General features: G+C 50.7%; 1 protein-coding gene across 1 annotated transcript in view; it reads right to left on the bottom strand.

Moving 5' to 3' along the window:
• Positions 1-2,852: 2,852 nt before the first annotated feature.
• The window catches only part of celf2 (CUGBP Elav-like family member 2), a gene marked incomplete at its 5' end in the record, with an annotated part of 87,062 nt that continues 62,528 nt past the window's right edge, over positions 2,853-27,386 (bottom strand). The window contains 9 exon segments of the mRNA NM_001292334.1: positions 2,853-2,908; positions 6,105-6,277; positions 7,368-7,511; positions 9,867-10,046; positions 12,822-12,860; positions 13,656-13,790; positions 16,147-16,210; positions 18,082-18,318; positions 23,847-23,926. Of these exon segments, the coding sequence (NP_001279263.1) occupies positions 6,150-6,277; positions 7,368-7,511; positions 9,867-10,046; positions 12,822-12,860; positions 13,656-13,790; positions 16,147-16,210; positions 18,082-18,318; positions 23,847-23,926 (1,007 nt within the window).

Genomic DNA, 27,386 nt, shown 5'->3' on the forward strand with positions numbered 1-27,386 from the left:
TCATAAAAAGGGGATTTTATATATATATATTTTTTTTTGCGGTTTTTTTTTTATTATTTATTTATTATTATTTTTTTTTTTTTGGCACTGAATATCTATCCTGACTTGATTTATATATTTTTTTCTCTCTCTCTCTCTCTCTCTCTCTGGAAAAAAACTCTTCTCTTTTTTTTTCTGTGTGTCGTCTAAATAAAAACCGTCTGTTTGTTTGTTTGTTTGTTTGTTTGTTTCTTTCTTTCTTTCTTTCTCCTCCTCCTTCTCCGGACGAAAAAGTAAAAAAAAAAGTAAAAAGAAAAAAAAAGAATAAATCATCCTCGGGATCACGTTTCGCCGGACGCGGAACGTTCCGGCAGTGCTGGCGAGAAAAAAAACCAGAAGGCGGGGGGGGGGTTCGCGCGGTGGGGCGAGGGGGGAAAAGGACATTTAAATAATAATAATAATAATAATAATCCTTGCATTTGATATAGCGCTTTTCACGTCGGGAGGACGTCCCCAAAGCGCTTCACAGAACACACTGTCAAGTGAATTGACTGTATATTTGTGGGCGAACGCGGCAGCCGATGGCGCACAGCAATGTCCCACAAACAGTCGTAGATTGAAAATGACCAATTTATTATTGTTTTTGGTTTTGGAGGGATTATTATTAGGCTCTGTGTGGAGTAACACCGAGTTCAGCAAATTAACAAGGACTGGGGGGCGGAGGGGCGCGGGGGGGGGGGGGGGCGGCGGATTTCAGGGAATCCGTGTTACTTTTCTTTTTAAAATCCTCTCTCTCGCGTTAAAAAGTAAAAAAAGCCCATCGTTCGGCGCTTCATAAGACAGTCTTAAAAATCGCGGTGACGTCCAAAAAAATCTTTTACCCCCCACCACCCACCGCCGGCGCCGGAGAAAGTTTAGGAACTTTTGTACCGGGTGTTGTTGTTTTTCTTTCTTTTTTTTTTACCTTTTTTTTTCTTCTTAAATTACACACTCCACTGACTCGCACAGTATAAAATATAGCTCATTTGATGTGCATTTCGTCGTTTCGTAACCGCGGATTGTCTCAGGTGTGTGAAATCAGTTCAGCGAAAGGTGACACACAAATAGGTAGTTTTTTTTTTCTTCTCTCTCTCTCTCTCTCTCTCTCCCACCCCCCACCCCCTTTCAAACGGGGTTTCGTGTTTAACTCATCTACAAAAAAAGTGGTTTCTTCTCTCTATATATATAATCTATATCTATATATAGACAGACAGAGAGAGAGAGAGAGAGAGAGAGAATCGATGAGAAAGTCCGTCACAAAATGACCTTTTTATCAAAAAAAATCTTTACACTTGCCCCGAAAAATGTAAAAACCCGCACGGAAGCATCGCCCTATGTTTCTCAAACTTGCTCCGAAGTAGTCCGCGTCACACGTGCGTTCGGAATACCTCTCCCTCTTCCCCCTTTCTCCCCCGCAAACCCCCCCCTCCGCCGCCCCCCCCAACCCGTCTCAAGGGACGGACGTGGGAAAAATCGGGAAATTTCCCTGAGTCTCTCTCCCACCCTCGAGTCTCTCCATCCGGACGAGTGGCAGCTCTTTGTTTAAACCCCGATAATGTTTTTTTTTGTGTAAACGTGGGGCGGCTGTTTGCCGAATTGGTGACCCCCTCCCTCCCCTCCCACCCCCCACCCATTTTAATAATAATAATCCTTGCATTTGAACGAGCGCCTTATCCCGCGGTCGAGGCGTCTCGAAGCGCTTCCGCAGGACGGGCGGCCAAGTGAGTGGACGGTGCATTTTGCGGGCGGAAAAAAGGGGGCGGCCAAAAATTGCGCACCGCAGCGTCCCCGCGACGAAGGGTACCGCGTTATTACTTGGGGTTGATCCCGAAGGGGTTATTACCCCCGGAAAGGCTTTGCGGGTTGACTGTGTGTTTGGCGGAGTGGGGGGGGGGGGTGGGTGTGGGGGGGGGGGGGTGCGCGAGAGACAGACAGCGGTGTGAACTTTCCTCCCTTGCCCCCCCCCCCACCCACCCCCACCCCCCGCCATCCGTTCCCCTTTGCAATAACACCTCTTCTCTTCTTTTTGCTCATTTGCCGCATCGACCGAGAGATTAAAAAAAACACAAGGAAAGAAATATTTTCGTTGCTGTGTATTTGCCGCGCACCCCCCGACCCCCCACCACCACCCCCGACCCCCCCCTCCCTCTCTCTCTCTCTCTCTCTCTCTCTCTCATACACGCGTTTGATATCTATAATATAATACAATTTTTTTTTTTGTGTGTGTGCGGTTTTCGTTTTTCGTGTAAAATAACTTTTTTTTTTAGTTTCTTCAGCCTCTCCCGAACCGGAGGGCGGGCGGGCGGGCGGGCGGGCGGGGGGCCGGGCTTTTGGGGTGGAGGGTGGGTCGGTGGGGGGCGAAAGGACGTGAAAAAGAGTGCTCGGGTTTCCCCCACGTCACAGACTGACTGACTTAATATCATAGTAGAATTCAGAGTGACACAAAAAAAAGGCAGCATGCGGGGCGGGGCGGGCGGGGCGGGTGGGCGGGGTGGGGTGTAGGGGGGGGGGTGTGGGGAGGCGAAGGGGAAGGGAGAGAGGGGGGAAAAAAAACAACCCACACAGTTATAGTCATAAAAATCTCACGACGACGACATCAAACAGCGAACAACAGTCAACAGAAACGATCAACAGCAACAACAACAACAACAGGAACAGGAACAGCAACAACAACAACAACAACAACAACAGGAACAGAAAAGCAAAGACTCTCTTAAGGTCGAAAAAGATCAGAGTCGGAAGGACCGAGTGTGATGTGAGATCAGAAAAGACATCGGAAACAATGACTAAAAAACATATGATGGAACTTTTTTTTTTTTTTTTTTTTTTTTTTTGGACGTCACACAGGGGACATGCTAGGCAAACGATGAACTAACAGGCATGGAGATGTCTAGGGGGGGAGAAAAAAAAACAAAAAAAAAGGAAGAGTCAAAAGTTACACACAGTAATTTTTTTCTTTCTTTCTGTTTTTTTTCTTTTTTGTGCAGCAGAATGAAAACCGTCAACGGAAATCCAACCCTCCCCCCCAAACCCCGTACCGCACCCCCGCACCCTCCACCCACCCCCTTCCCACCCAACCCATCCCGCCCCGCCCCGCCCCGCCAAACAACCCCCCACCACCCCCCCCCCCCCCCCCACCCGTCCCTGCAAAATTAACACTAACCCTCACCGCACCCCCCCCCCCACCACCTCTCTGTTCACGGATTAATGTGGAAAAACGTCAAAAAAAAAACGCGGACATCAGGTTCCACGAGACACGCGCACACTCGCGCGCGCACACACACACACACACACACTGCTCGCTCTTATTTTTGGAAAAAAACACAAGACGCACACGCACACGCACACGCACACGCACAAGGCATGCTGGAAAAGTGCGAGAGATTTAACAATGCTCACAGAAACACACAGAGAAACACACACACACACACAGAAACAAAACCAGAAACATACACTCCTACAGAAACACACACACACAGAAACACATACACACACACACACACACAGAAACACACAGATAAAGACACACACAGATACAGAAACACACAGATACAGACACACACAGATACAGACACACACAGATACAGACACATAGATACAGAAACATACAGAAACAGATACAGAAACACAGATACAGAAACAGATAGAGAAACACAGATACAGAAACACATAGATACAGAAACACAGATACAGAAACACACAGATACAGAAACACAGATACAGAAACATAGATACAGAAACAGATACAGAAACATAGATACAGAAACACAGATACAGAAACATAGATACAGAAACAGATACAGAAACACAGATACAGAAACACACAGATACAGAAACACAGATACAGAAACACAGATACAGAAACATAGATACAGAAACAGATACAGAAACACAGATACAGAAACACACAGATACACACACAAACACATACCCACACACACAGATACACACACCTACACACACCCACACACACAGATACAGAAACACACAGATACACACACACACACAGAGACAAACAGAAACACCCAAAACAAACCTATCCGTGCTTTAAAACAAAAGAGATTCTCGAAGGAGATGGATTCGGTTTTTTTTTTGGTGGGGTGGGGGGTGGGGGGTGCGGGTGCGGGTGGTGGGGGGGAGACGACAACGACGGGGGGAAACGAACAGGACTACACATCGTTACTGTCGAACATGTACAAAGAACAGGGTGCGGGAGAAAGGAGGGACGGAGAGAGGGAGTGGGAGGGAGGGAGGGATGGAGAGGAGGAGAGGGGAGGAAGGTCACAAAACTGGACTGGACTTAACCGCAGTGGACTACGCAGAATGGAACCGTAGTGGGACTACGGAGAATGGAAATACCACACGAGATACAAAAAAAATACAAAAACAAAAAAAAACAGAAGGGAAAGTGTGAATTGCTGCAGGGTTTGCGTGTTTAATCGCAGGGAATAACTTTTATCCTTTTATCCTCCCCCCCCCCTTTGGCACATCGTGGAGTTCCCGCGCTTTGCGAGGCAGGCTTAACTAATCTAGAGGATAGGTCCCGCTCACAGGGTATCCCCAATAAGTTAACTATAAGGTTAATAAATAACGTCCTTCGTTCCGAGGCAGTAAAAATTTGTATAAAAATAGAGCTGCTTTTTTTACAAATAAAATTTACAGGCTTCCCTGTGGCTCTCCTCCTTTTTTATTTTCAAATTTAAACGCCATTGAATGTTAGCCTTGAATTTTATTCCTTTTATTCCCACCCCCCCCCCCCCCCGCCCGCCCCCACTCCCTCCCTCCCTCTCTCACTTCCCCGCCCACTCCCCTCCGCCCCCCCCCTCTCCCCTCCTCTCTAAGGTCCCCTAAACAGATCTCAAAGGCTTTTTTTTTTTTGGGGGGGGGGGGTGGGTGGGTGGGGGGGGGGGGGGTACATCCGCACACTCACGCACTCCACAGAGAAGCAGACGCACGAGCGCGCAAAAAACACACACGCGCGCGCACGCGCAGACACAAAACACGCGCGGGCGCGCGCGCTCGGAAACACCGACGAACGCCCGCGCGCCCGCGCGCAAATAACATACGCGGACAACACGCCGCAAACATGCACACAAACGCGCTGCACGCGCGGGCGGATGCGAAGACGCGGACGTACACGCGCGCAGACGCGCGGGCGGACACGCCACGCGCGGAGACACGTGGCGATAACAGACACGTTCAAAACTGCCAATTTAGGGGAGGGGTTGGGGGGGGAGTGGGGGTTGTGTGGGGGGGGGGGGGTGGGGGGGGGGTGGGAAGGGGGAAAAGACCCTTGCGATCTGATCAGGAAATGTCATTCCATTCTAAGCTGTTACCATCGTTATAAATTTTCACTGGAGAACAGAGAGAGAGAGAGAGAGGTATAGAGGGTGAGAGCGAGAGAGTGAGTGATCGATCGTGTGAGAGAGAGAGAGAGAGAGAGAGAGAGAAATAATTTTAAAATAATAATCGTAAAGTATTATTAGTGCTTCAGAGTTGGAAACTCTTTCAGGCCAGGGCACCTCGTCATTAACCTGTAAACTACCGGTGCCTTGTCAACGTAGGTTAACTGGGTCCTTAACAAGGACCTTCGGTGCATCCAATTCACTTGGGTTTGGCACCAGTGGTTTCGGACTTAAAATTGCACACATCGGTTTTATCATCTTTTTTTTTTTGAAAAAAACCCCCTTTTTTTTTAAGACATCTTAATTATTATTATTATTATTATTATTATCAATTTTTTTTCCGCCCCAAAAAAAAACGTATCTTCTACGGAACAAAGCGAAAATTATATACCGTCAATACAATAAGATTTAAGATACTGAACGTAAACAGGTTGGGGTGGGGGTGGGTGGGGTTTTGGGGGGGGTTGGGAGGGTGGGGTAAGGGGGTAGTGAGGTGGGGGAGGGAAAGGGGATGGGGGGGCGTCAAGTGGGGGGTGGAAGGGGATAACGGGGATGGGGGGGGGGGGGGAGAGGGAAGGAAGGGGGAAATGGAAGCGTAATGTCAGATACTGTCTCTGGATGAATGTTGGCAATGATCCTCCTCAGCCTCTGCACAGAGACGGGCTGTTTCATGGGACTTACCCTAACAAACTTAAAACAACAGCGTGTAAGCTCCAACCCTTAGACTCAGTAAGGCTTGCTGTCGTTCTTGGATCGTTTGAGCTGCACCTTTAAGCGCTTCATGCCAATCTGAAAGCCATTCATAGCCTGGATAGCAGCCTGGGCTGAGACTGGATTGTCATAGCTCACAAAACCTGTGTGGGAAGGGGGACAGAGAGAGAGAAACAAGAGTCAATCCAGATCTATCTACCCAACCCCTCCAGATCTCTCCGACCTTCGCCTGTGCCGGATCGGAAACCTGGTGGGCCGTTGCTGCTCACCGCGACGACGACGACCACTTGCATTTTTGCACCGCGCCTCTGGCGCAGAGCAGCCCCCGACTGTGGGGTTTTTGCGGGCGAAAACGCGGCAGCCGATGGCGCACAGCAGCGTGTCCCCCGCAAACAGTCGCGGATTGAGAGTCACCTAAATTATTATTTATTTTTTTTTCGAAGGGATTATTCGCTCCCGGAAAAAAGCGATCCGCCCATCGACCGACAACCGGGTTCCTACTTATTGCTTGACAAAACAAGAGGCCTGTGTGTGGAGTAACCAAACTCGCCCCAACTTTTCGCCCTGACCCGGGAATCGAACCCAGGTCCTCTCGCTTGCGAGGCGAGCCATCTCGCCACCAAGCTGCAGGTTGAGCGGTTAATTAATAATAATTAATTAAGCTAATTAATAATATCCCAGAGCGCTTATAATATATCATTAACGCAATCCGGCTTTGAACAACAACAGCAGCAACAAATTACATGTTGTAGAGCGCCTTTCACGTCTGGAGGACGTCCCAGGGCGCTGGACAGTCAGGGGTCGGAACCCGAGCATAGGGGAGGGGTGGTGTAGGGGTGAGGGAAGGCAGAGGGGTGGGAGGGCGACCAAAGGCCCGGTTGAAGAGAAGGGTCTTGTGACCGGCCTTGAAGGATGTGAGGGAGGAAGCGAGGCGAAGGGACCGTGGGATGGAGTACCAGAGTGTGGGGGCAGAGAGGCTGAAAGCCCGGCCACCGATGGTAGGGCGGGTCGGGCGGGAGACGTGGACGGAGCCCGGTGAATGGAGGGAGCGGGCAGGTTGTCATAGCTGGGTCCGAAACACTGATCATCCAGGGCCTTGGGACGTCCTCCCCACGTGAAAGGTGCCATACAAATATTGTTGTTGGTGTTGTTGTTGACAATAGCTCTGCTTTCCCCCATTCCCCCAACTATCCGCAGTCGAAACGTTCCTTTCAGCAACTGACCCAAACGTACCAAAGCACTTGCTAAGATTGGTCTGTTTGTCGATGAAGACTTTAGCAGACACCACATTTCCAAACGGCATAAACATCTGTAATATGTCCTGGTCGCCAAACTCCTGGGGGAGGTGGTAGATAAAGAGGTTTGCACCCTCTGGACCTGCGGAGGAGATACGGACAAATCTTAAGTCAATCGACTAACAACCGGGTTCCTACTTACTGCTGAGTAAACAGAGGCGAGTGTGTGTGTGTGCGTGTGTGTGTGTATGTGTGTGCGCGGAGTAAGGAATCTCGCCCAAGGTTTCAGTCTGGCCGGGAATCGAACCCGGGTCCTCTCGCTCTCGAGGTGTGGTTCTCACCAAATCGCTACAGGGTGCCACAAATACCGCCAACATACCACCGCTCCCATGCAGGACTGGTGGGTGTGAGTGGGGGGGGGTGGTGGTTGCTGTGTGTGTATTTGTGTGTGTGTTGTGTGTGTGTGGGGGGGGGGGGGGGTGATGGAGCTTGGGGAAATGCTGTACTGTTTATCAACTGCAAATCTGTCAGTGATTGATTCACAGCTCTGAGCTTTCCCTCTCCCAGCAACCAAGAAAGGGGCGAGATACTACAATAATTAAAAGCAATAACTCAACGGCCTGAATTAGGTAAGAACATGCCTCCGGCCCCCTGAGTATACAAGGCAATAAAAGGCTCCCACACACCAATTACGCTGCCCGAGTGTTTAGTGAGTGCACAGGGGCGATTGCTTTCTGAGGTCAATCAAAGCAGCCCCTCTGTGTTGATTTAAGAACGCGTTAAACTGGCGATAAAATCTTATATTTTTTTCAAACTGGCGGCTAAAATAGAAAGCAAATCCGCGGGGTCGGGGCTGGGCAAAGGGATATTAATCATAGAATCGTAGAATCATACAGCACGGGAGGAGGCCATTCGGCCCATCGTGTCTGTGCCGGCTCTTTGAAAAGAGCTGTCCAATTCAATCCCACTCCCCCCGCGCTCTCCCCAAAGCCCTGCAAACTTGTCCACCCCAAATAATTACTTCTCTCTTAAAAGTTGTTATGGAATCGGCTTCCATCACCCTTTCAGGCAATGCATTCCAGGTCCCAACAACCCGCTGTGCGAAAACATTTCTCCTCCCCGCCCCTCTGTTTCTTTTAACAACTATTTCGAATCGATGTCCTCGGGTTACCGACCCACCCGCCAGCGGGAATAAGTTTCTCCTTGTTTGCCCTATCGAATCCCCTCATTACCTTGAGAACTTTTATAACAACAACAACTTGGATTTATATAGCGCCCTCCACGCCGGACGGCATCTCAGAGCGTTTCATTAAGTCTCCTCTTAACCTTCTCTGCTCCAAGGAGAATAATCCCGGCTTCTCTCGCCTCTCCCGATAACTGAAGCCCCTCATTCCTGGTACTATCCTGGTCAATCTCCTGTCCACCCTCTCCGAAGCCTTGACATCCTTCCTAAAGTGTGGGGCCCAGAACTGAACACCGTCTCTCGCTGAGGCCTAACCAGTGTTTTATAAAGGTTCATCATAACTTCCTGACTTTTGTATTCTATGCCCCTATTTATAAAGCCTCGTATCCCGTATACTTTTTTAACAGCTTTATCTACCTGTCCTGCCACCTTCAATGATTTACTTATATGAACCCTCAGGTCTCTCTGTTCTTTGCCCCCCTTTAAGTTGTACCATCAGCTCATAGTGCCTCTCCTCATTCTTCTTCTTCTCAAAACGCATCACTTCGCATTTCTCCAAAATTAAACTTCATCTGCCACCTGTCTGCCCATTTTCCCAGTCTGTCTCTGTCCTCTCTGCAGTCTGCTCCTATCCTCCGCGCTGCTTACTACTTTTCCTGACTTAGCATCATCGGCAAACTTGGAAATTGTACTCCCCGTACCCAAGTCCGGGTCATTTATACAGGTCCCAATTCCGACCCCTGGGGGACAGCATTGCCCACATCCCTCCAGCCAGAAAAATAAGTGTTTTTATCTTAAGCCTTGTGTTATAGAAGGATGTGTACCTCCAACGATCTATCTCTGGGGTTCCTGTGTGTGTAGGTGGGACGCAGGGAATTCCTCGCTCGGTTCGGATACTCTTAAGCAACGGCGATGGGAGCCTCCGCACGTGTCGGACACCCGGCCTGACCCCAAAATATAAACCTTCGACAAGGCCATAAACCCTCGAAAAGGCCATAATAAATTGACAGCATGACTTTGGCCAGCCGGGGGATGGTGGTGGGGGTGTGTTATCCGCCCGCGCTCGCTCTACCACCCCCCCCATAACCCGTAAGCGTTCCGTTATGTTTCAGGGGGAAAAGGAAAGGCGAACAAAAAAAAATGTTGCTGCACCCGGGTTCGTAGGCGTTGCTCAAAGCGACCAAAAAAGGTTGGACCCACCCACCCACCCACCCTCCCTGATTTAAGTGGCTGGCGTGATGAGCTGCCCCTCTTGCCAACCTGGCGCCCCACTCCCCCACCCCCCCCACCCGCCCGCTGGGCTGGTTCACTCACCCTCTTTCTGACTGCCGGCCGCGCTCTGTTGTTGAAGCAGGCTCTGGCTGTATAGCGTGGGCAAGGCAGCGGCTGCGTACTGCTGGATTCCTGAGTAAGCCTGGGTCAGCGCGTCCATGGTGCCCGCCGTGCCGTTCGTCAGACTGCTGGCCCCCAGACCCCCGTTCAGAGCCGCCATACCTGGGAGCATCGGGAACAACTTCAATCGCATCACCCCCGACCTCGGAACGCGATGCAGGTGGGAAGGAACAGGAGCGGGGGCGGAGACGGGGGCGGAGACGGGGGGGAGAGGGGTGGAGGCCGCTTTGGGCCCCTCGAGGCCTGTCCCGCTATTGCACGAGAGCAGGGCCCATCTGCCCCCAATGAACCCGCCTTCGCTCCTAATAATGATCCTCGCGCTTGATACGGCGCCTTATCCCGTCTTCGAGCCGTCTCAAAGCGCTTGGCGGGGTCTATACGCTGTAAAGTGTAGTGACTGTGCGCTTTGCGGGCGGAACAAAAATCGAATCGCAGAATCTTACAGCGCAGGAGGAGGCCATTCGGCCCATCGTGCTGTGCCAGCTCTTAGAAAGAGCTACCGACAAGTCCAGCTCCCACACCCGCTCTTACTCCTTTCTAAGTACCCACTCCAATTCCCGTTTCGAATCGGCTTCCACCACCGCTTTCAGGCAGTTCATTCCGGGCCGCAACGACTCTCCGGGTAAATAATAATCCTTGCAATTGATACGCCTTACCACGTCATTGAGACGTCTCAAAGCGCTTCACAGAACATACTGTGAGATGGATGGACCGTGTATTTTGTGGGCGAAAGGCGGCAGCCAATTCCGCTCAGCAGCGTTCCCCACAAACAGCCATGGATTGAGCGGCCGAATTATTATTATTATTATTTTTTAAAAAAGAGATTATTACCTTAAAAGCGATTTGCCAATCGACTAACAACCGGGTTTACTGCCGTGCGGTGTACGGAAACTCGCCTAAGGTCTCACCCTGCCCCGGGAATCGAACCCGGGTCCAATCTTTGCTCTTGAAAAGCGCCAAGGCGAGTTGGTGAAGGGAATCTCGCTGTGACTGGATGGTGCTGTGGTCTATTACACACAAACACAGACCCTCTCGCGCTCTCCCCACACCCCAAACCCCCCACCACACCCCTCCACCCTCATCCACTCCACTAATTAACCCTCATCCCCTACATAGTATACATTACCTGCCAGTGCATTAATATTATTTAATCCAACCGTTGCTCCAGCCAGTCCCTGGAGCGTCCCCAGAGAGGTTAGAGAGTTCATAGCAGCACCAGCGCTCGAGTTTGCGTTTGTCCCAGCGACTGCATCGATGGGAGGACAGGACGTGTGCGGGGGAGAGAGCGAGAGACACAGAGAGAGAGACAGAGAGACAGAGAGAGACAGAGAGAGAGAGGGTACGAGAAAGGAAGAGAGAGAGAGAGAGAAAGAGAAAGAAGAAAAATAAGACACACAAGCCATTTTACTGGTGAATTTCAAAAGGGGTGGGAGAGCGGGAGGAGAGAGGAAAATTTTGAAAGCAAAACAATGCGGCATATTTGCCCTCTCTCCCACTTCTCCCCTCTCCGCACACCTCTCCCTCTCTCTCCCCCTCCCCTGCATCCCCCTCCCGGGTTGGATCGCGCCCACCGTACTCAAAACACACGTGGCTTCTCACGTCCTACCCGGCCTCGCACCCTCGTACCCTGACCCCTTTTTTCCACGCGGCATGCAAAAGGGTGAAGGACAATGTCCATCGGTCCATCAGTGACCTACAATCGTCCTCGCTGCAAACGTGAGCTGTGCGGAGGTGCCTGGCGGAAGCTGGGAGATCAGAAGCCATCGCTCGCTGTCAGTTTAAGTGCCGCAGGTAGAGAGCGAGACGGCTTAGGGCTTCGCCCTGCCTGGGCATCGAACCCAGCTCCTCTCACCTGCGAGGCGAGCCCTCTAACCACTACGTTGTTTGTCGTGGATAGAGCAGGACGTTTCCCAAGTGCATTCCTCTCCCCCGTACTACAAAAATACTCGGTGAGAGGGCTGGGGGTGGGAGTGGTGGGCGGCGGGGAGGGGTGGGATGGACAAAGAAGGATCAGATGAATCCTCCGTTCCTCCCCCCACTCCGCCTCCAATCAATCCCCCCTCCCTTCCCCCGTCACGATTTGCTCCTCAGTCCCTCTGAGAGGATGTTAGATTGATACGCAACAACTCTCCCCCACAACGCTGGGGAGGAAACTCATCAACTCCTCGAGATTTACTGTGATTACGTTGCGTTTCAGAGAGGCCAGAATTCACCAAATTCTTAAGCACAGCCTTAATTTTGAAGCTGTTTCTCTCTCTCTTTCCCGCCCCCATCCCTCTCTCCCTCTCTGTTTCTGTTAAAAACCACAGAAAATACCCGACCTCGAGGTTAACTTAAGTTAAAGCTGCGTTCTGCCAGTGGCCAAACTTCCGGATGCTCTGAAGTGGTGCGTAAACCAGAGTAAAATCTAGAATGACCCGAGTAGAGTAACAATTTAGATCGACCAGCGCGAGAGAAAAAAAACCAGAACCCCCGGCGTAAAACCCTGAATAAAATCTAGAACAACCGTACAGGAAATAACTAACGTATGAACCTAGACCGACTCGCGTAAACTCTAGAACAACCATAGAGTAAACCCTACAGCATCTAGACCCGGGCTCGGGGAAGTTCTCCCTCCTTCCCAGCCCAACCGCATCCCCTCTCAGTCCTGCCCTAGGTCCTTGCAAGTCGTTTTTTTTTTCAGGTGTGAGAGAGAGAGAGAGAGAGAGAGAGAGATAGGAAGCAAGAGAAAAAAAGAGAGGAGAACAAAGAGAGAGAGGGGGAGAAAACCAGAGAGAGAGAGAACGAGAGAGAGAGAGAGAGGAAAAAAATATACTGTCGCCAAAAAAAAGAGGGGTGGGGGGGGGGAAAAAGGTGATTGGGGAAATGAATACACACCTGGGAATGATCCCTGCATATTGCTGTTGCCCCATTGCACTGTAGGAATGAACGCAAAATTATTCACACACGCGAACACCAATTACTGCTTCGTTACTCAACCTCTTAAAGCATAACATTTCGAAGTAGGATTTGGGAACAAACTCTTGCCTTGTGGTGTGAGTAAATGGCGACAGATCAATGCTGGTGGACTAGTGGGATGGTGGGAGGGGGGGGGGTTGGGGGTGGGGGGGTTCGGGGTTGGGTGGGGGAAAGGGAGTAGTCACAATGCTGGGAACTGAGATGCCAACAAACATACTACTACTAATAATAACACAATAATAATCCTTGCATTTGTTATGGCGCCTTATCACTTCTTCGAGACCCTTCACAGCGCTTCACGGGATAATACCGACTCTAAATTTTGTGGGCGAAACATGGCAGCAGCCAATTGCGCACAGCAGCGTCCCACACAACAGCCGTGGATTGAGTGGCCAAATTATTAGTATTTTTTCAACTGAGGGAGGGATTATTACCCCCCCCCGCCCCCGGAAAATCGACCAACAACCGGGTTCCCGCTTGCTGCTGGGCAAACAGAGGGCGCGGCGCGCGCGCGTGCGTGTGGAAAGTAAGAAAACTTCGCCTGGTGTTTCACCCCGACCGGCCCGGGAATCGAACCAGGGTCCCCTCTCGCTTGCGAGGCGAACACTCTAACCCACTGAGGACTCCAGGAGAATAGCTAACTGCCACTGGGCGACTGTTCACCGTAGAGAGAGGGAGGGAGAGAGAGAGACAGAGAGAAGAGAGAGAGAGAGAAGAGGAAGGTTTAAGAAGGAAAGGCGGAGGGTTGATTACCTGGACTTGTCAGGGCACCGAGTGCACTAGAGGTCGAGCTAAGAGGGTTTGTGTTTGTGTTCCCCACGTTGTTCTGGGCTGCGGCTGCGGCGGCTGCGAGGGTAGCCAGGTTCTGTAGCTGCAAAGCGTTCATTCCTAAAGGGAATTAGATTGATGCAATGAGTCAGACGGAGCCCTGTAGCTCAGTGGGTGAGAGCCCTCGCCTCGCAGGGGCCCGGGTCCGATTCCTTAGGCGAGTTTCCTTACTCCACACACACGCGCGCGCTCACACGCGCCCTCTGGTTACCCAGCAGTAAGTAGGAACCCAGTTTGTTAGTCGATTGGCGGATCGCTCTTCTGGGGGCAATAATCCCTCCCCCCAAAAAAAATCCACGGCTGTTTGTGGGGGGACCCCTGCTGCGCGCAATTGGCTGCCGCGTTTCGCCCTCAAAATATACAGTCACCACACTTCACAGTATAGCCTGTGAAGCGCTTTGAGACGTCTCGACGATGTGAGAAGGCCCTACATCAAATGCGAGGATTATTATTATTAATAATATAGTGCCTGTTACGTCAGGAGGACATCCCAAGGCGCTGGACAGTGAAGAATTTGGATCCGAGCTGGGGGTTGGGATCAGGAGGGGTGGAGGGCAGCGAGGTGGGTGGGGGGGGGGGGGGGAAGAGGATGGGAGTTTGGGGGTGGGTGGTAGGAGCGAGAGGGTGACCGAAAGCACGGTCGAAGAGGAGGGTGTCTTGAGATGGGCCTTGAAGGAAGTTTTACTGGTGAAGGTAACCCGGGCCGGGGGAAATGAATGGGGGCGGAGGGGGCGAGAGTGGGAATGGAGTGTCAGTCTAGACTACACGAGGCCCAATATTGGGCTTGAATCCACAACCACCTGTTTTGAGTTGGGGGAAGGCAAGAGCCTGACCACTTGAGCCGGGCTGACATTCCACATCAAACGGGTCAAATGCTGTCCTGTATCCCCACTGTACTCCGATCCCTTTGCGATCACGTGCGCACGGATAACAAGCAACCTGGTAATTGGCTTCTGCCGGCGTCAGAAGTCCACCGACCGACGTTAATTAGCACAAACAAGCGCGGTGACATTTTACACGCATCCCCGGCCGGAAACTTTGCCCTTTAAACTCCGCCGCTCGATCGCACATTAAATTAATTGCACCGACGGGCCGGGCTCCGCAAATTGATATTACTCATTAGAAAGTTTCTAATTTATTAAATAACCATCCACTCTTTAGAATACCATTAATTCCTCGTTTTTTACTCATTTAAAGCAGATGAAGGTCACTCTCTGTGTGCACCCAAATTAAGCAGGTACGAGATTTGCGCTTAATGGGATTTTATGCCCTATTAAAACAAGCTTCTTCAGAGAACAAATCTGGTTATAAAGTGGTCGTGTTCACGATGCATGTGAACAACCCGTCCGCTCGTTCCACCATCCCCCCCACCACCGCCACACAGAGTCGTTCATCTTGAAAGTGGCTGATTTTCAGCTCACGAGGACTTCCGGAGGCAACGGAATTTCCGAATCGAGCCCAGCCCTCTGCGACGGTCTCCTGATCCGGTTCCTGAGCCAGGGGGGTCTACAGTATTCCAGGGACTGCCCAGCCCGGCCTGGCTCATCGGCAGGACCTTGAAGGGCCGACCAGTCACAGGGAATCCTCCCCCTCAGCTCCCGTTAACCCTGCAAGTCAAAGCACTAACGGGGAGAGTGGCCCTAGCTGGACGAGCAGCGGGAAAGCTTGCCAGACAGGGGCTCTGAATGGCAAGCTATGCTGGTTTAGTTGACGAGAATCCAGCAGTTACCCCCAACACAGAGCGAGTAGAACAGCGTATGGAGAGAGGGAGTTAGGATGGTCGACAGTTGAGCCTAGCTCAGGACCCGAACTACCATTTAACGTCACTGTTCTAATAAATTGGAATGAATTCATTGACGGTGTGACACGAAAACACGGGCACGGGCAAGTTGGGCCCCAATGGCTTGTTTCCGTCCTGCAAGGTCGCTACGTGGCTCGTTGTGTGAAACTTTGAAATCCAGGTTTCATTTGAAAGCGCTGGAAAAAAAGGGCGTGTAAAAGCGCAACCCATCGCGCTCGTTCTCTCATCTCGTCTCACAGTAAGTACGCTGTCGTTATCATAAATCTGCATATCAATAAGCAGGAACAGATGCCAGTTGTTAGAAGTCCCTGCCACTCACCGATGGTTAGGAAGTGACAGCTGGATAATTACAGGCAATCCTCATCAGGTCTGTTATGGTGTTGACATCAAGAGGTTCTCATTGCAACATCGGCTCAGCGCAACTCAGGTAAAAGCACCTCCCCACCTCCCTCCCTCCCTCCCTCCCTCAGACGAGTCTGAGAATGCTACTCTGCAGAAACAGGCCTTTGAGCTCACGGCGTGTCAGCCCGGCTCAGTCGTTAGCACACTTGCCTCTGAGTCAGAAGGCTGTGGGTTTCGAACCCCCATGTCGGGACAAAAAGTCTTTCCACTCACCTGCCATTTGTTGGATGCCGCTGAAAGCCCCAAGGTTACTGGATGAGGTGGCTTGCTGTAAGAGCTGTGAACAAACAGAGTGCACCGTTGTAATCATAATATAATAATAATAATCCTTGCATTTGAGACAGCTCCCCGTCACCTCGTCGAGCCGTCTCAAATCGCTTCACAGAATACACTGTGAAGTGAATTGACCTGTGTACTTTGCGGGCCAAACGCAGCAGCCAATCGCGCACAGCAGCGTCCCCCACGAACCGCAATGGATTGACTGACCGAATTCTTCTTCTCAAGTTGTTTTTTCTTAAGGAATTATTACCACCGGAAAAGAGATCCGCCGATCGACTCACAACCGGGTTCCTACTTACTGCTCGGTGAACAGAGGCGGGCGGAGGAAGGAAACTTGCCCAACGTTTCGCTCTGCCCGGGAATCGAACCCGGGTCCTCTCGCTTGGAATCACTGTGCATGTTGTGGGCGAAATAGGACAGCCAATGGCGCACAGCAGTGTCTCCACAAACAGCCGTGGATTGAGTCACCGCATTATTATTTTTTGGGGGGGGGGGGGAAGGATGATTGCCCCTGGAAAGCAATCCGCCACAACCGATCAAAAGAGGAAGGTCTTGATGAGAGGCGGTGGTGGGGGTCGGTGGGGATTAGGGCGGAGGAGAGATTCAAAAGCCAACCTTGTGACAACATCACGTGAAACAGGAAAGGGTTACAGACGCGACAATATGAAGCAACGCAAACATTTACTCTGCTCGTCCCTGGATGGGACGAAATAAACTTCGAGTCAAAACTTTTGAAACAGCGGCAGCAAAATAACAAGTCCGATACAGCTGATATCTCTCTCTCTCTCTCTCTCTCTATATATATATATATATAGCTGCATAACATAACATCTATTTTGGGAGGAAGGGGGTTGAATATTATTCACAATTGACATTCTTTATTCATCCCGTGAAATAAAATGCACAAAACCTGGCGGTAATTTTTTTTACCACAGCGTAAATACTTTCTCTCTCTCTCTCTCTCTCTTTTGATCGCACAGTCCCTCCCTCCCTCCCTCCTTCCTTCCGACGTCGCTCTTTGTACAATGCCAGAACTTTGGGAATTCTTAAAGTGGCTGCATTTTTCCCCCACCACCCCCGGCGTCGAATCACAGTAACCTTGGCGTCACTGTCCAGCCACCATTAGCAACAGGCGCCTTAGTCCTGAAATCTCTCATCATCAGAACCTGGAGACCCTCAGAGGCATCATTTGGGATCGTGCAGCATTTTGTCAAAGCTCTTGAACGATTTTGGGAGGAAGGGGGTTGAATATCCTTCACAATTGACACTCTTCATTCATCCCGTGAAATAAAATTCACAAAAGTAACATGGTGGTAGTTGTACCACAGCATAAAAACTTCTATCTTTCTCTCTGTCTCTCTCTCGTGGGTTCAAGCCCCCACGTCAGGACTCGGAATCACACAGTCTAAGCTGACGCTCCAATGCAGCGCTGGGGGGTGTGTGTGTGAGGGGGGGGGGGACGCCGTCCTTCGGAATGAGACGGTAAACCGAGGTCCCGTCTGCTCCTGTTCAGGTGGTCGTTAACTGAATCCTAACATCCGATATTCTATCAACCTTTACACTTTCCCCACAGTCTATCTACCCCTATCTCTCTCTCTCTCTCTTTCTCCTTCGTTCTCTCTCTCTCTTCCGTTCTCTCTCTCTCTCCCCCTCTCTCTCTCTCTCTCTCTCCATCGCCCGTTGAAAAGGGCGCGCCGACGAAAAAAGAAAAACAACGGGTGAAAAAAGTAACTCCACATCCTGCTCCGTCCGCCCGCCCGCCCGCCCGCTCGCTCTCACGTACGCACGCTCGCTCGCTCGCTCGCACGCCCGGGTAAAACGCTCCGCCGGCAAAGAAAGGAAGGAAGAAAGAAAAAAAAAATGACTGACTGTGTGCATGTTTTGCTGTACGAATACTTCCTTTGCTCCCATTTCGCCACTGGTCTTGGTTCCCCATTGACCACTTACAGCCAGGTACTGTGGGCCTAGTGCACCAAGGCCAGTGAGGTTTCCCCACGTCGCTGAGTTCAGCTGTTGCATCTGCTGAGCCAGTTGCTGCTGTAGACGCCTCTGCTCCTTGTCCTTTTGCGTGTCGGCAAACTTAACCACAATGGGCGACGAGCAACCCTGCCACGGGACACAGACAAAGGCTCGGTTACCGGAGGAGGAGGAGGAGGAGGAGGAGGAGGAGGAGGGGTGGGGGCTCCGCGTGTGTCTGTCTCTGCGCGTGTCTACTCTCCCTCAATCCCTCCGCCTTTCCCCCCTTCTCTCTCTCTCTCCCCCCTCCCTTTATCAAGTCTCGCCACCCCACCGGCTCGGAGACACTGTCCTACGTGGTGGTGGTGGTGGTGGTGGGTCGTTATATAAGTGCAAATTGTTGTTGATGTGTGTGTGTGTCCTTCTGATCCCATCCTTCCACGACAACCATCCCACCACCTTCCCACCGCGGCATCAAAGCATCAATAACATAAGAACACCCCCCCCCACCCACCCACCCACCGCCCCACCCTCCCCAACGCCCGTCAATTGAGGCAATTTACTCGTTTGAAGCCTGTCCAGCGAGCGAAAGACGACTTGAGAAAAAAAAAATTACATTAAGCGATAGTAATTTAAACAAAATGTTGATGGAAATGAAAAAAAAAAGTTTGAGCTGAAGATTTTTGCGAAGAAGGTATCAGTACGAATAAGGATTTTTTTCCCCCCGCCGCCGCCCCCCCCTCCCCCATGAAAAAAATCCCGTCGTAATTTGGTTAACGCGAAATGCAAAATTTAACGTAACAAATGTTTTCAAAGTGAACGTTTTTTTTACACATTTCTGTAAAGACTTTAGGCTTTTCGGAGGGCAAGTTTCGTTAGTTAAAAAAAAATACAAAATTTAACGTAAAAAATCTTTTCAAAGTGAACATTTTAATACATTTTTTGTAAAAAGTCTAGATATATAATATATACTATATAAAAAACTATCGATACATGAGACTTTCTCTTCCTGCACCCCAATCCCTTCCTGTACAAAACACCATTGTTACTTGGGTTCGATCCACAAACAGAAATGAATAGTAATTCAAGTACATTGCTCAATAAAGATAAAGGCAAAGGTGATTTAATCAGATTTCTGAAATGTTAACAGATGAGCTCTTGTTCTCCTTCCTCCCTCCCTCCCTCCCTCCCCTTTAGTCCCTTGCTTTTTTTTTGGCTCTGTTCATCAAATTATTCTTTTTAATGTTTTGACAGACATAAACCTACAAAAAGTAGCAAAACTCCCCCCGAAAAACCTGCATCAACTTTTAGCTGGCGATTGGGAATGTGTGTGTGTGTGTGTGTGAGTGTGTGAGAGTGCGCTCTGGGATGCTATCGTACGTGAAGGGGTGCGATATATAAATGCACGTTGTTGTTGGTGTGGGTGTGGGTAGGTGTGTGTAGGGAGGGTGGGAATTGTGGGATCTAAAATGTGGAATTTCTAATTTTATTCTGTAACCAGGAGCGCGAGTTGTGCAGATTAGGGACTCGCAAGATTTTTTTCGCATGAAGAACGCTCTTGTGATCTCAGCCTTCCTGAACGCCCACCCGACCCTAACCATCTTCCCATCACAGCATCAAGCCGTGGCTTAAATGTGCCCACACTCCTGGCTTCAACCACCCTTCCCTTCCTGGCAACCTGTTCCAGTCGTTGAATACTCTCTGGGTAAATAAAAACCTTCCCTGAAATTGTCCTTTGCCTCCTTAATCCTCTTATTATACTGTTTTGAAGCTCCTTATCCTGGGAACTGCCTTCCATAAACTCCGCAATTTATTGGTAATCAACGACTGGAACAGATTGCCAGGAAGTGTGGTGGAGGCCACGACACTGGGAACGTATTTCGCTCAAGTCTGTGATAGGCGGATGGTAGGGTGGGTGTTTGGAAGGGATGGGATTGGTTAGGCAGAAGGGCTTCCTTCATCCAAACTGATCTTGTGAGGACAGTACATATCTGCGTCACAACAGAAGCCCTTCAACCTCCACACATCCGGCCCCCCCCACACCACCCCAAAACACTCCCCTCCTCTACTGGCATCAGTGTTTGTTCCTCCAACTAAGCCATATGACCTAATCCCAATTCCCCGCCCTTTCCCCGTCCCCTCTCAAAACCCTCGTCCACACCAGCTTCTCTAACTTGGCTCCAACAAGCGTCCCAGCAAGTCCCCCAAACTCACAACCCTCCGTGAGAGAATTCACCCCAATTTCCCCCTTTCACGTTCCCAATCATAATCACACCCTCCTTCACTCTCGATTCTCCTATCAGCGAAAATACCGCCTCACCATCAATACCACCCCTCGAACTCTTCCATTAACTTAAGCCCCTCTACCCTCACACCCACCCCACCCCCTGCCTTCAACCAACCGCCCCCACTTTAAAGAGAGGCTGACTTGAACCGAGAAACTATGGGGCTTTCGAGCTTCTGAGGGTGTTCTCTGATGCTGAAGGGAGTTGGGATTGGAGTGGCTGAACTCCAATGGAGGAGCTATCAAACCGACGTGAACTTGGCAGGGGGAAACCTGTGAAGACAACAGCTGTCAATGGACAGTGTGCGGTTTGAGTTGGTTAAACTCCGCAAATTATCGGTAAACAAGGACTGGAACAGGTTGTCAGGAAATGTGGTCAAGTGGGGGGACCACTTCCAGCCCAGTAGCAGCAAAGTCCAGTTAACTCCTGATGATAACGCCTCGCTCCAAGGGGAAAAGGGCCCAGTGACGAGTTATCAGGAGTGACGAGTTAGGCGTAATAATAATAATAATAATAATCCTTGCATTTGATATAGCGCTTTTCACGTCAGGAGGACGTCCCAAAGCGCTTCACAGTAAAGTGAATTGACTGTATATTTGTGGGCGAACGCGGCAGCCAATTGCGCACAGCAATGTCCCACAAACAGTCGTGGATTGAAAATGACCAATTTATATTGTTTTTGGTTTTGGAGGGATTATTATTAGGCTCTGTGTGGAGTAAGGAAACTTGCCCAAGGTTTCGCCCTCTGCCTGGAATTGAACTCAGGTCTCTCACTTGCAAAGCGAGTGCTCTAACCACTGAGCTACAAGACTCCACTATAGGTATAAATGCTTCAATAACTATGGCCGGGATAGTGATAGCACGATGGCTTAAGTGGTAGTGGCAAGTTCAACCAGGGTGTCAAGTTATCAGGAGTTCTCTGTAGTTTGTAGCTTTGAAATTGTGGGGGTTGGAGAAGGCGTGTGCTGTGGGGGGGGGGGGGGGGGGGGGGGGCTGTTTATATGAAAGCAGGGGCTTACTGTCAACGCCCCTCATGGCCCCACCCTGTGTAACACTGCGCCTCGACAAACACAACGAGTGCACACCGCGGAGGCCCAAACAAATATGTTTAAGCGGAACACGAATAAAAAAATTAATAATCCTTGCATTGGGAATATCGCCTCCACGCGCGGGAAGGACGTCTCAAAAGCGCTTCACAGGATTTTCCGGTGACACCGAGTGCCATTGCAGTAACAGTTTGGTCACTTCGATCCACGGCTGGTTGTGGGGACGCGCTGCCGTGCGCAATTGGCTGCGGCGTTTCGCCCCCAATATATACAGTCAGATCCACTTTGCCGTGTACCCTGTGGAGGGCTTTGAGACGTCTCAATGACGGGACAAGGCGCTCGGTCAAATGCAAGGACGTCATGTAACCCAATCTAATCTGAGTTGGCAATTGCGGGAAGGAATCGGGAATAGGGGGGGGGGGGAACCCCCAGCCCGTAAACGCGGTTGCTACGGAGGTCGACGCAAGTTGTCGCGATGGGTCATCTTTTTGGGGTTAGTCATAAAATACAGGGAGACAGGCAGGGAGGGAGGGATGGAGGAGGTGGGGGTGAGGGTGGGGGGGGGGGAAACGAGGGCGGAAGGCGGGGGTAAACGAAACAAAATCCAACACAAGTGTCACAGAGAGTTAAACAATGCAAACAACATGTACAATGAGAGAGAAACAGAAAATAACAAGTTTTTTTTGAACTCCTTCCACACACACCCCCCCCCCCCCCCACCCTGTTTAAAGTCAGATCTTGATCGTAGACCTCGAACATGCACACGGACACACGCACACACACACACACACACACGAGGCACACACACCAACACGCCTTCAGGATTTGCAACGTCTCAGCAAGCAGACAAAGCTACCGATAACATCAAACTCTCCCGATCCCTTTCTTCCCCTTCCCATTGAAGCCCCTCTCCCCATTCCCCCCACTCTCAATCGACCCTCTACCTCTTCATCCCCCCCCCACCCCTCCCTCGCCCCACCCCCCACCAATCCATCAATCCATCCCCATCTGAGAGGTCATTCAGTCACCGGGGCTGTCTGTTTCTTTGCATTTTACTTGAAATACACCAATTTTAACGTTGCGGAAGTCTAGTGTTCGTTTTAAGACACTGCGTTTTAAAGCATCGTCACTGTCAGAGAGTTATCTCTCTCTTTCCCTGCCTTCCCCCCACACCCCATAATATTTTTGCATCCTAGTTAATTAAAGCTGCAGTATATTGAATGAATCGCTTTCCCCTTATCCCAATGCCCCCCCCCCCCACCCACCCCAACTACTCTCGCACCCCAAAAAGAGAACCGATGCGGTTTATGAACTGATGATTTATTTGGGGTTCAAAAGAAAGAGAAATAATTATAATCCTTATCAAAGCGCTTCGCAGGATTTAAAAGCTCTTTTACACCCCCCCCCCCCCCACCACCACTTTCAGGGGTGAGAAGGGAAGAATATAAGAATTTTGGGGGGTAAAAGCAGACCAAGGTCCATTTAGATCACCTTCCACCATCCCGGCAGTTGTTTGACGTGCCGTCTGCTCAAACTATGTGCTGTATCCCCGAGATATTATTTTCTAGCAGAAATCTATCTCGTTTGCTCTTGAAACAAATGACATTTTCTGCTTCCACCCATCTGTCTCCCTCGGGAGCCGTACTCCACGCGTTTACTGCTCGCTCACTATTATATTATTGGGGTGATTGGGGTTGACGCTCGAAGATCTGTGGTTGTATCGCTGACGGGCGGGGTGAAAAACGATGAGTTCAGAGCGGCATTATCGTCGCCAGTACCGTTTGTTCGACAGCAAGAGAGAAGCGGGTAAGATACTTGGGGGAGGTCAAACTGGCAGGGCTATGGGGAGAGAGCGTGGGGGGGGGGAGTGGGGCTGATTTGGACAGCTCTTTCAAAGGGCCGGCACGGACACGATAGGCCGAATGGCCTCCTTCTGTGCTGTATAATTCTACGATACGTCACACACATACACAAAGACTCGCGGGGGGAGAGGGGAGAGAGGGCGGGCGGGGTGGCGGCGGCGGGGGTGTGTGTGTGGGCAAGACATATCTACGCAATCGAGAAACCGTTTGACCGGTAATATACTGCAGCTTTCTCCCTCTTCCCCTCCCTCACTTCCCCTCTCAACCCCCCTTACCCCCACCCCACCCACCCATTGCCAACCAGTACCCCTCTCCCCCACCATCCACCCACCCACCCATCCGCCCGCCCGCCCGCCCACCCACCTCCTCCGCCCCTCCCTCCCTCCCTCCCTCCCAGACACACACACACGCACACACACGCGCACACGCACGCACACACGACCCCCGCCAACAAAGAAACAAGTAAAGGGCAGATATTACAGTACCTCCATGGTTTGAGATTGATGCATGGCTTTGATTGCATTCTGTGCCATTGCCCTTGTTGAAAACGTAACAAATGCACAGCCTGTGGGGGGGACAGGGTGGGTACAAGGGAGCAGAGGAGAGACAAAAAAAACAACAAGACAAGAGGGTTGGACGATTGTTAAACCAACACACGCTACCAGAACAGCCACAGAGACGACACTGTTCTCAGTAGGTACATGAAAAAATACAACAGCTTTTTTTTCTTTTACATTCGCATTTTTTTTTCATTACTGACATTTCCTTCTTTGTCGGTCGCTTGGTCTCTTCTTTTTTTTTTTAGCCGAGAGCGATCAGAGCAAAGCAAGCCGTTTCTCTCCCTCCTCTGTGGCTACTCTCTTCCCCCCCCCGCTCGCTCTTCTCCCCTCTTCTCGCTCCTCGGAACACACACACGCACACACGCACGCACGCGCGCGCGCGCACATCTTCTTTTCTCCAACCCCCCCCCCCACCCCCAATCCTCCTCTCCCCACCCCACCCACCCACACACACACACACACACACTTGTCCACCCACCTCCGCATTCCTTGCGTACGCCCACCTGGGCTTGAGGGGGTGCAGGGGTCGCTGTATACACACAGGCTGACCGAAAAGGTCGTGATAAACTACACTATCATCTAACAAAAAAAAAACCCAAATACCATAGCTTCTTTGAGACTTATTAGACACTGTAATGGTGTCGGGGTTTTTTGGTCACCCCGTACGTACATACAATAGGTATAAGTAGGTTAACACATCTTTCTGTGTGCACGTCTGGTGAACTCAACCCGGATTCACCTCTGCCACTTGCCACATCCTGACTGTTCTGACCCAAGCCTTTCTGACACGAGAGTTAAGCTTGGGTGCGACGGAGAAGAAGGGGGGTGGTGGTGGTGGTGGAGGGGCGGGGTGGGAGGACGGGCGGACGGACACACAGACGGAGGGGGAAAGTGCGCGGAGAAACCATTCGCCGCGGGGCTTGCGGGAATAAAATCATAACCCTGGGGCGGGAGGGCGAATGATATTAAAAGGGCCTTTTCTTCTCTTGGCATGGAGTTAATAATTAAAAAAGGTCACGCATTCAGGGACGAGGGGACGTACGTCATTAAAAGTCAGTTTCTTTGCTGATTTCCTGAGACAAGTGCTTTAACCTCTGCTGTTTGTAGGCTCTACAAATTCCCGATTTTTTATTTTAACCTCTCAGTAACAAGAATGACTGCAGTGCCTCCGGAATTCTAGACAAAGGGGGTTTATCCCTAAAATGATCCCACTCGGATATCAGGCTTTCATTATATCAGATTATTCTAATATATTATCGTATCGCATTTTTATTATATCAGAATTTTAGTCGATTGGCGGATTGCTTTCCGGGGCGGGGGGGGGAATAAGAAAAATCAATCACTCAATCCACGGCTGTTTGTGGGTCACTGCTGCGTGCAAACTGGCTGCCGCGGTTCACCTACAAATCACACAGCCACTGCACTTCGCGGTAAAAAAAAATCCCGTGAAGCGCTTTTGAGCCGTCTTGACGGCGCGATGAGGCGCTGTTTGATTATTCTTGATTATTAATAATGATAGGGTCGTCAAGTATAAGACCGAATGACAGTGTGTGTCTTGAACGCTGGTCTGCCAGTAACACACCCCCCCGTAACAGATAGGTTTTAACCATTAACGTTCAGGCACATTTGTTGAGTCTCTCTCTCTCTCTCTCTCTCTCTCTCGGCCTGTCTGCGTAGATGGGGGAATCAGAGACTATTGAGCAATGTGAGAGCCATGGGATTTTATTAAAGCTCTCCGTGAATAGATTCGACCTTTAGCGAGCAGCTAGGAGTCTGGCTGCAGGATGTGGCGTAGGTTGGAATAATAATAATTAATCCTTGCATTTGATACAGTGCCTTATCATGTCAGGTCGAGATGCCTCAAAGCGCTCCGCAGAGTACACTGTAAAGCGGTGTGACTGCGTGTACTTTGTGGGCGATTTGCGGCGGCCGATTTGCGCGCAGCAGTGTCCCACAAACAGTCGCGGGTTGAGTGACCGCCTTTTTTTTTTTTAGCGGGATTATTACCCCCGGAAAGCGATCCATCAGTCAATCACAACCGGGTTCCTACTTACTGTTGGGTAAACAGAGGCGCGCGTGTGTGTGTGTGTGTGTGTGTGTGTGGTGTGTGGAGTGAGGAAACTTGCCCAAGGTTTCGCTCTGACCTGTCCCGGGAATCGAACCCGGGTCCTCTCGCTCGCCAGGCGAGCGCTCTAACCACTACGCTTCAGGACACCGCAACAAGTCTACAAGGGCAGGAAGGGAGAATCCACAGCTACGGACTGGTTCAGGGGCGTTTAGGTCCTACTCCACACTTACGCAGCTTTTCAGAGGGTCCAGGGTTTGACCAATTGTCCTTGAGGTCAGTGGTCTGAAGGCACAGAGATTATTAGGCCATTTCCGAGTGGCAATGCAGAGGTACGTGAGACAGAAAGCGGTGGGGGTGGTGGCCGGGGGTGGGTGAAACGCTGCATTCTTCAGTGAAGGGCTCCACCAACCCCACTTCTCCCCCCCGCCCCCAGCTCCGTCTCTGACCCCCTTCAAAGACTAACTGGAAAGCACGTCGTACAATTCACACCCAAATCACGGGGTGCCTGCGTGAGGAAGCTCCTTAATGAAGGAGAACCGTTCACAAATCACCCTGTTTTTATTGCCCTCCCCTTTTCCTCCTCCATTCATCCCCCCCACCGCCCCCCCCCGCTCCCTCTCCTCCCTCCTTCCCTCCTGAAATCTCTCTTGCAGCATTAGCGAAAACCGGAGAAAGCGTTTGAGAGGCATTAAGTTTACAAGGCACTGATTTAAACATGCAGACACGGGACAAACGATAAGGGGGGGGGGGGGAGAGAAATATAGAAAGCGGGGGTGCGGGTGGGGGCGGGAAAAGGAGGGTATAATCTAGAGACCCCTCCCCAAAATATGAAAACAACCGATCAAAATTATTTTTGTTTTTTTTAGGTGGGGGGGTTGGGGGGTTTGGGAGAATGGCTGAAATGATAAGTTAATGTTCATGCACAGATGGACGGACAGACAGACTAACAAGACTGTATGCAAACCCCCTGCTTTTCAGGGCAGAATGGAAGGTGGGTAAGTGGGTGATGTGGTGCGGAGAGAGAGAGAGAGAGGACGGAGGTGAGGTGTGGTGGGGAGACAACAGGAGGGGGTGCGGGGGGGGTATGGAAAAAATGTACGTATATGTATTTTTTTGATCGGCCGGGTGTCTGGACACATGTGGAAACCCATCACCGTGCCTCAGAGTATCCAAACCAAGCTGAGAATTCCCTGCATCCCACCCTTACATGGAAATCCCAGAGATAGATTGTTGGACTGGAATGCACTCTCTCTCTCTCTCTCTCCCCCGGGAGGGACGCATTCCTGGTTACCTAATTCCGGAAAGTATTAGGCGCAAGTTGGGTAAGAGCCAAGGCTTGAGGGTGGTGGTGGTGGTGGGGGGGAGCCCAGAGTGTGCGTCGGGGGTAACTGCTGGAG

The sequence above is a fragment of the Callorhinchus milii genome, unplaced genomic scaffold (genome assembly GCF_018977255.1).
Source record: "Callorhinchus milii isolate IMCB2004 unplaced genomic scaffold, IMCB_Cmil_1.0 Scaffold5, whole genome shotgun sequence".
NCBI lineage: Eukaryota > Metazoa > Chordata > Chondrichthyes > Chimaeriformes > Callorhinchidae > Callorhinchus > Callorhinchus milii.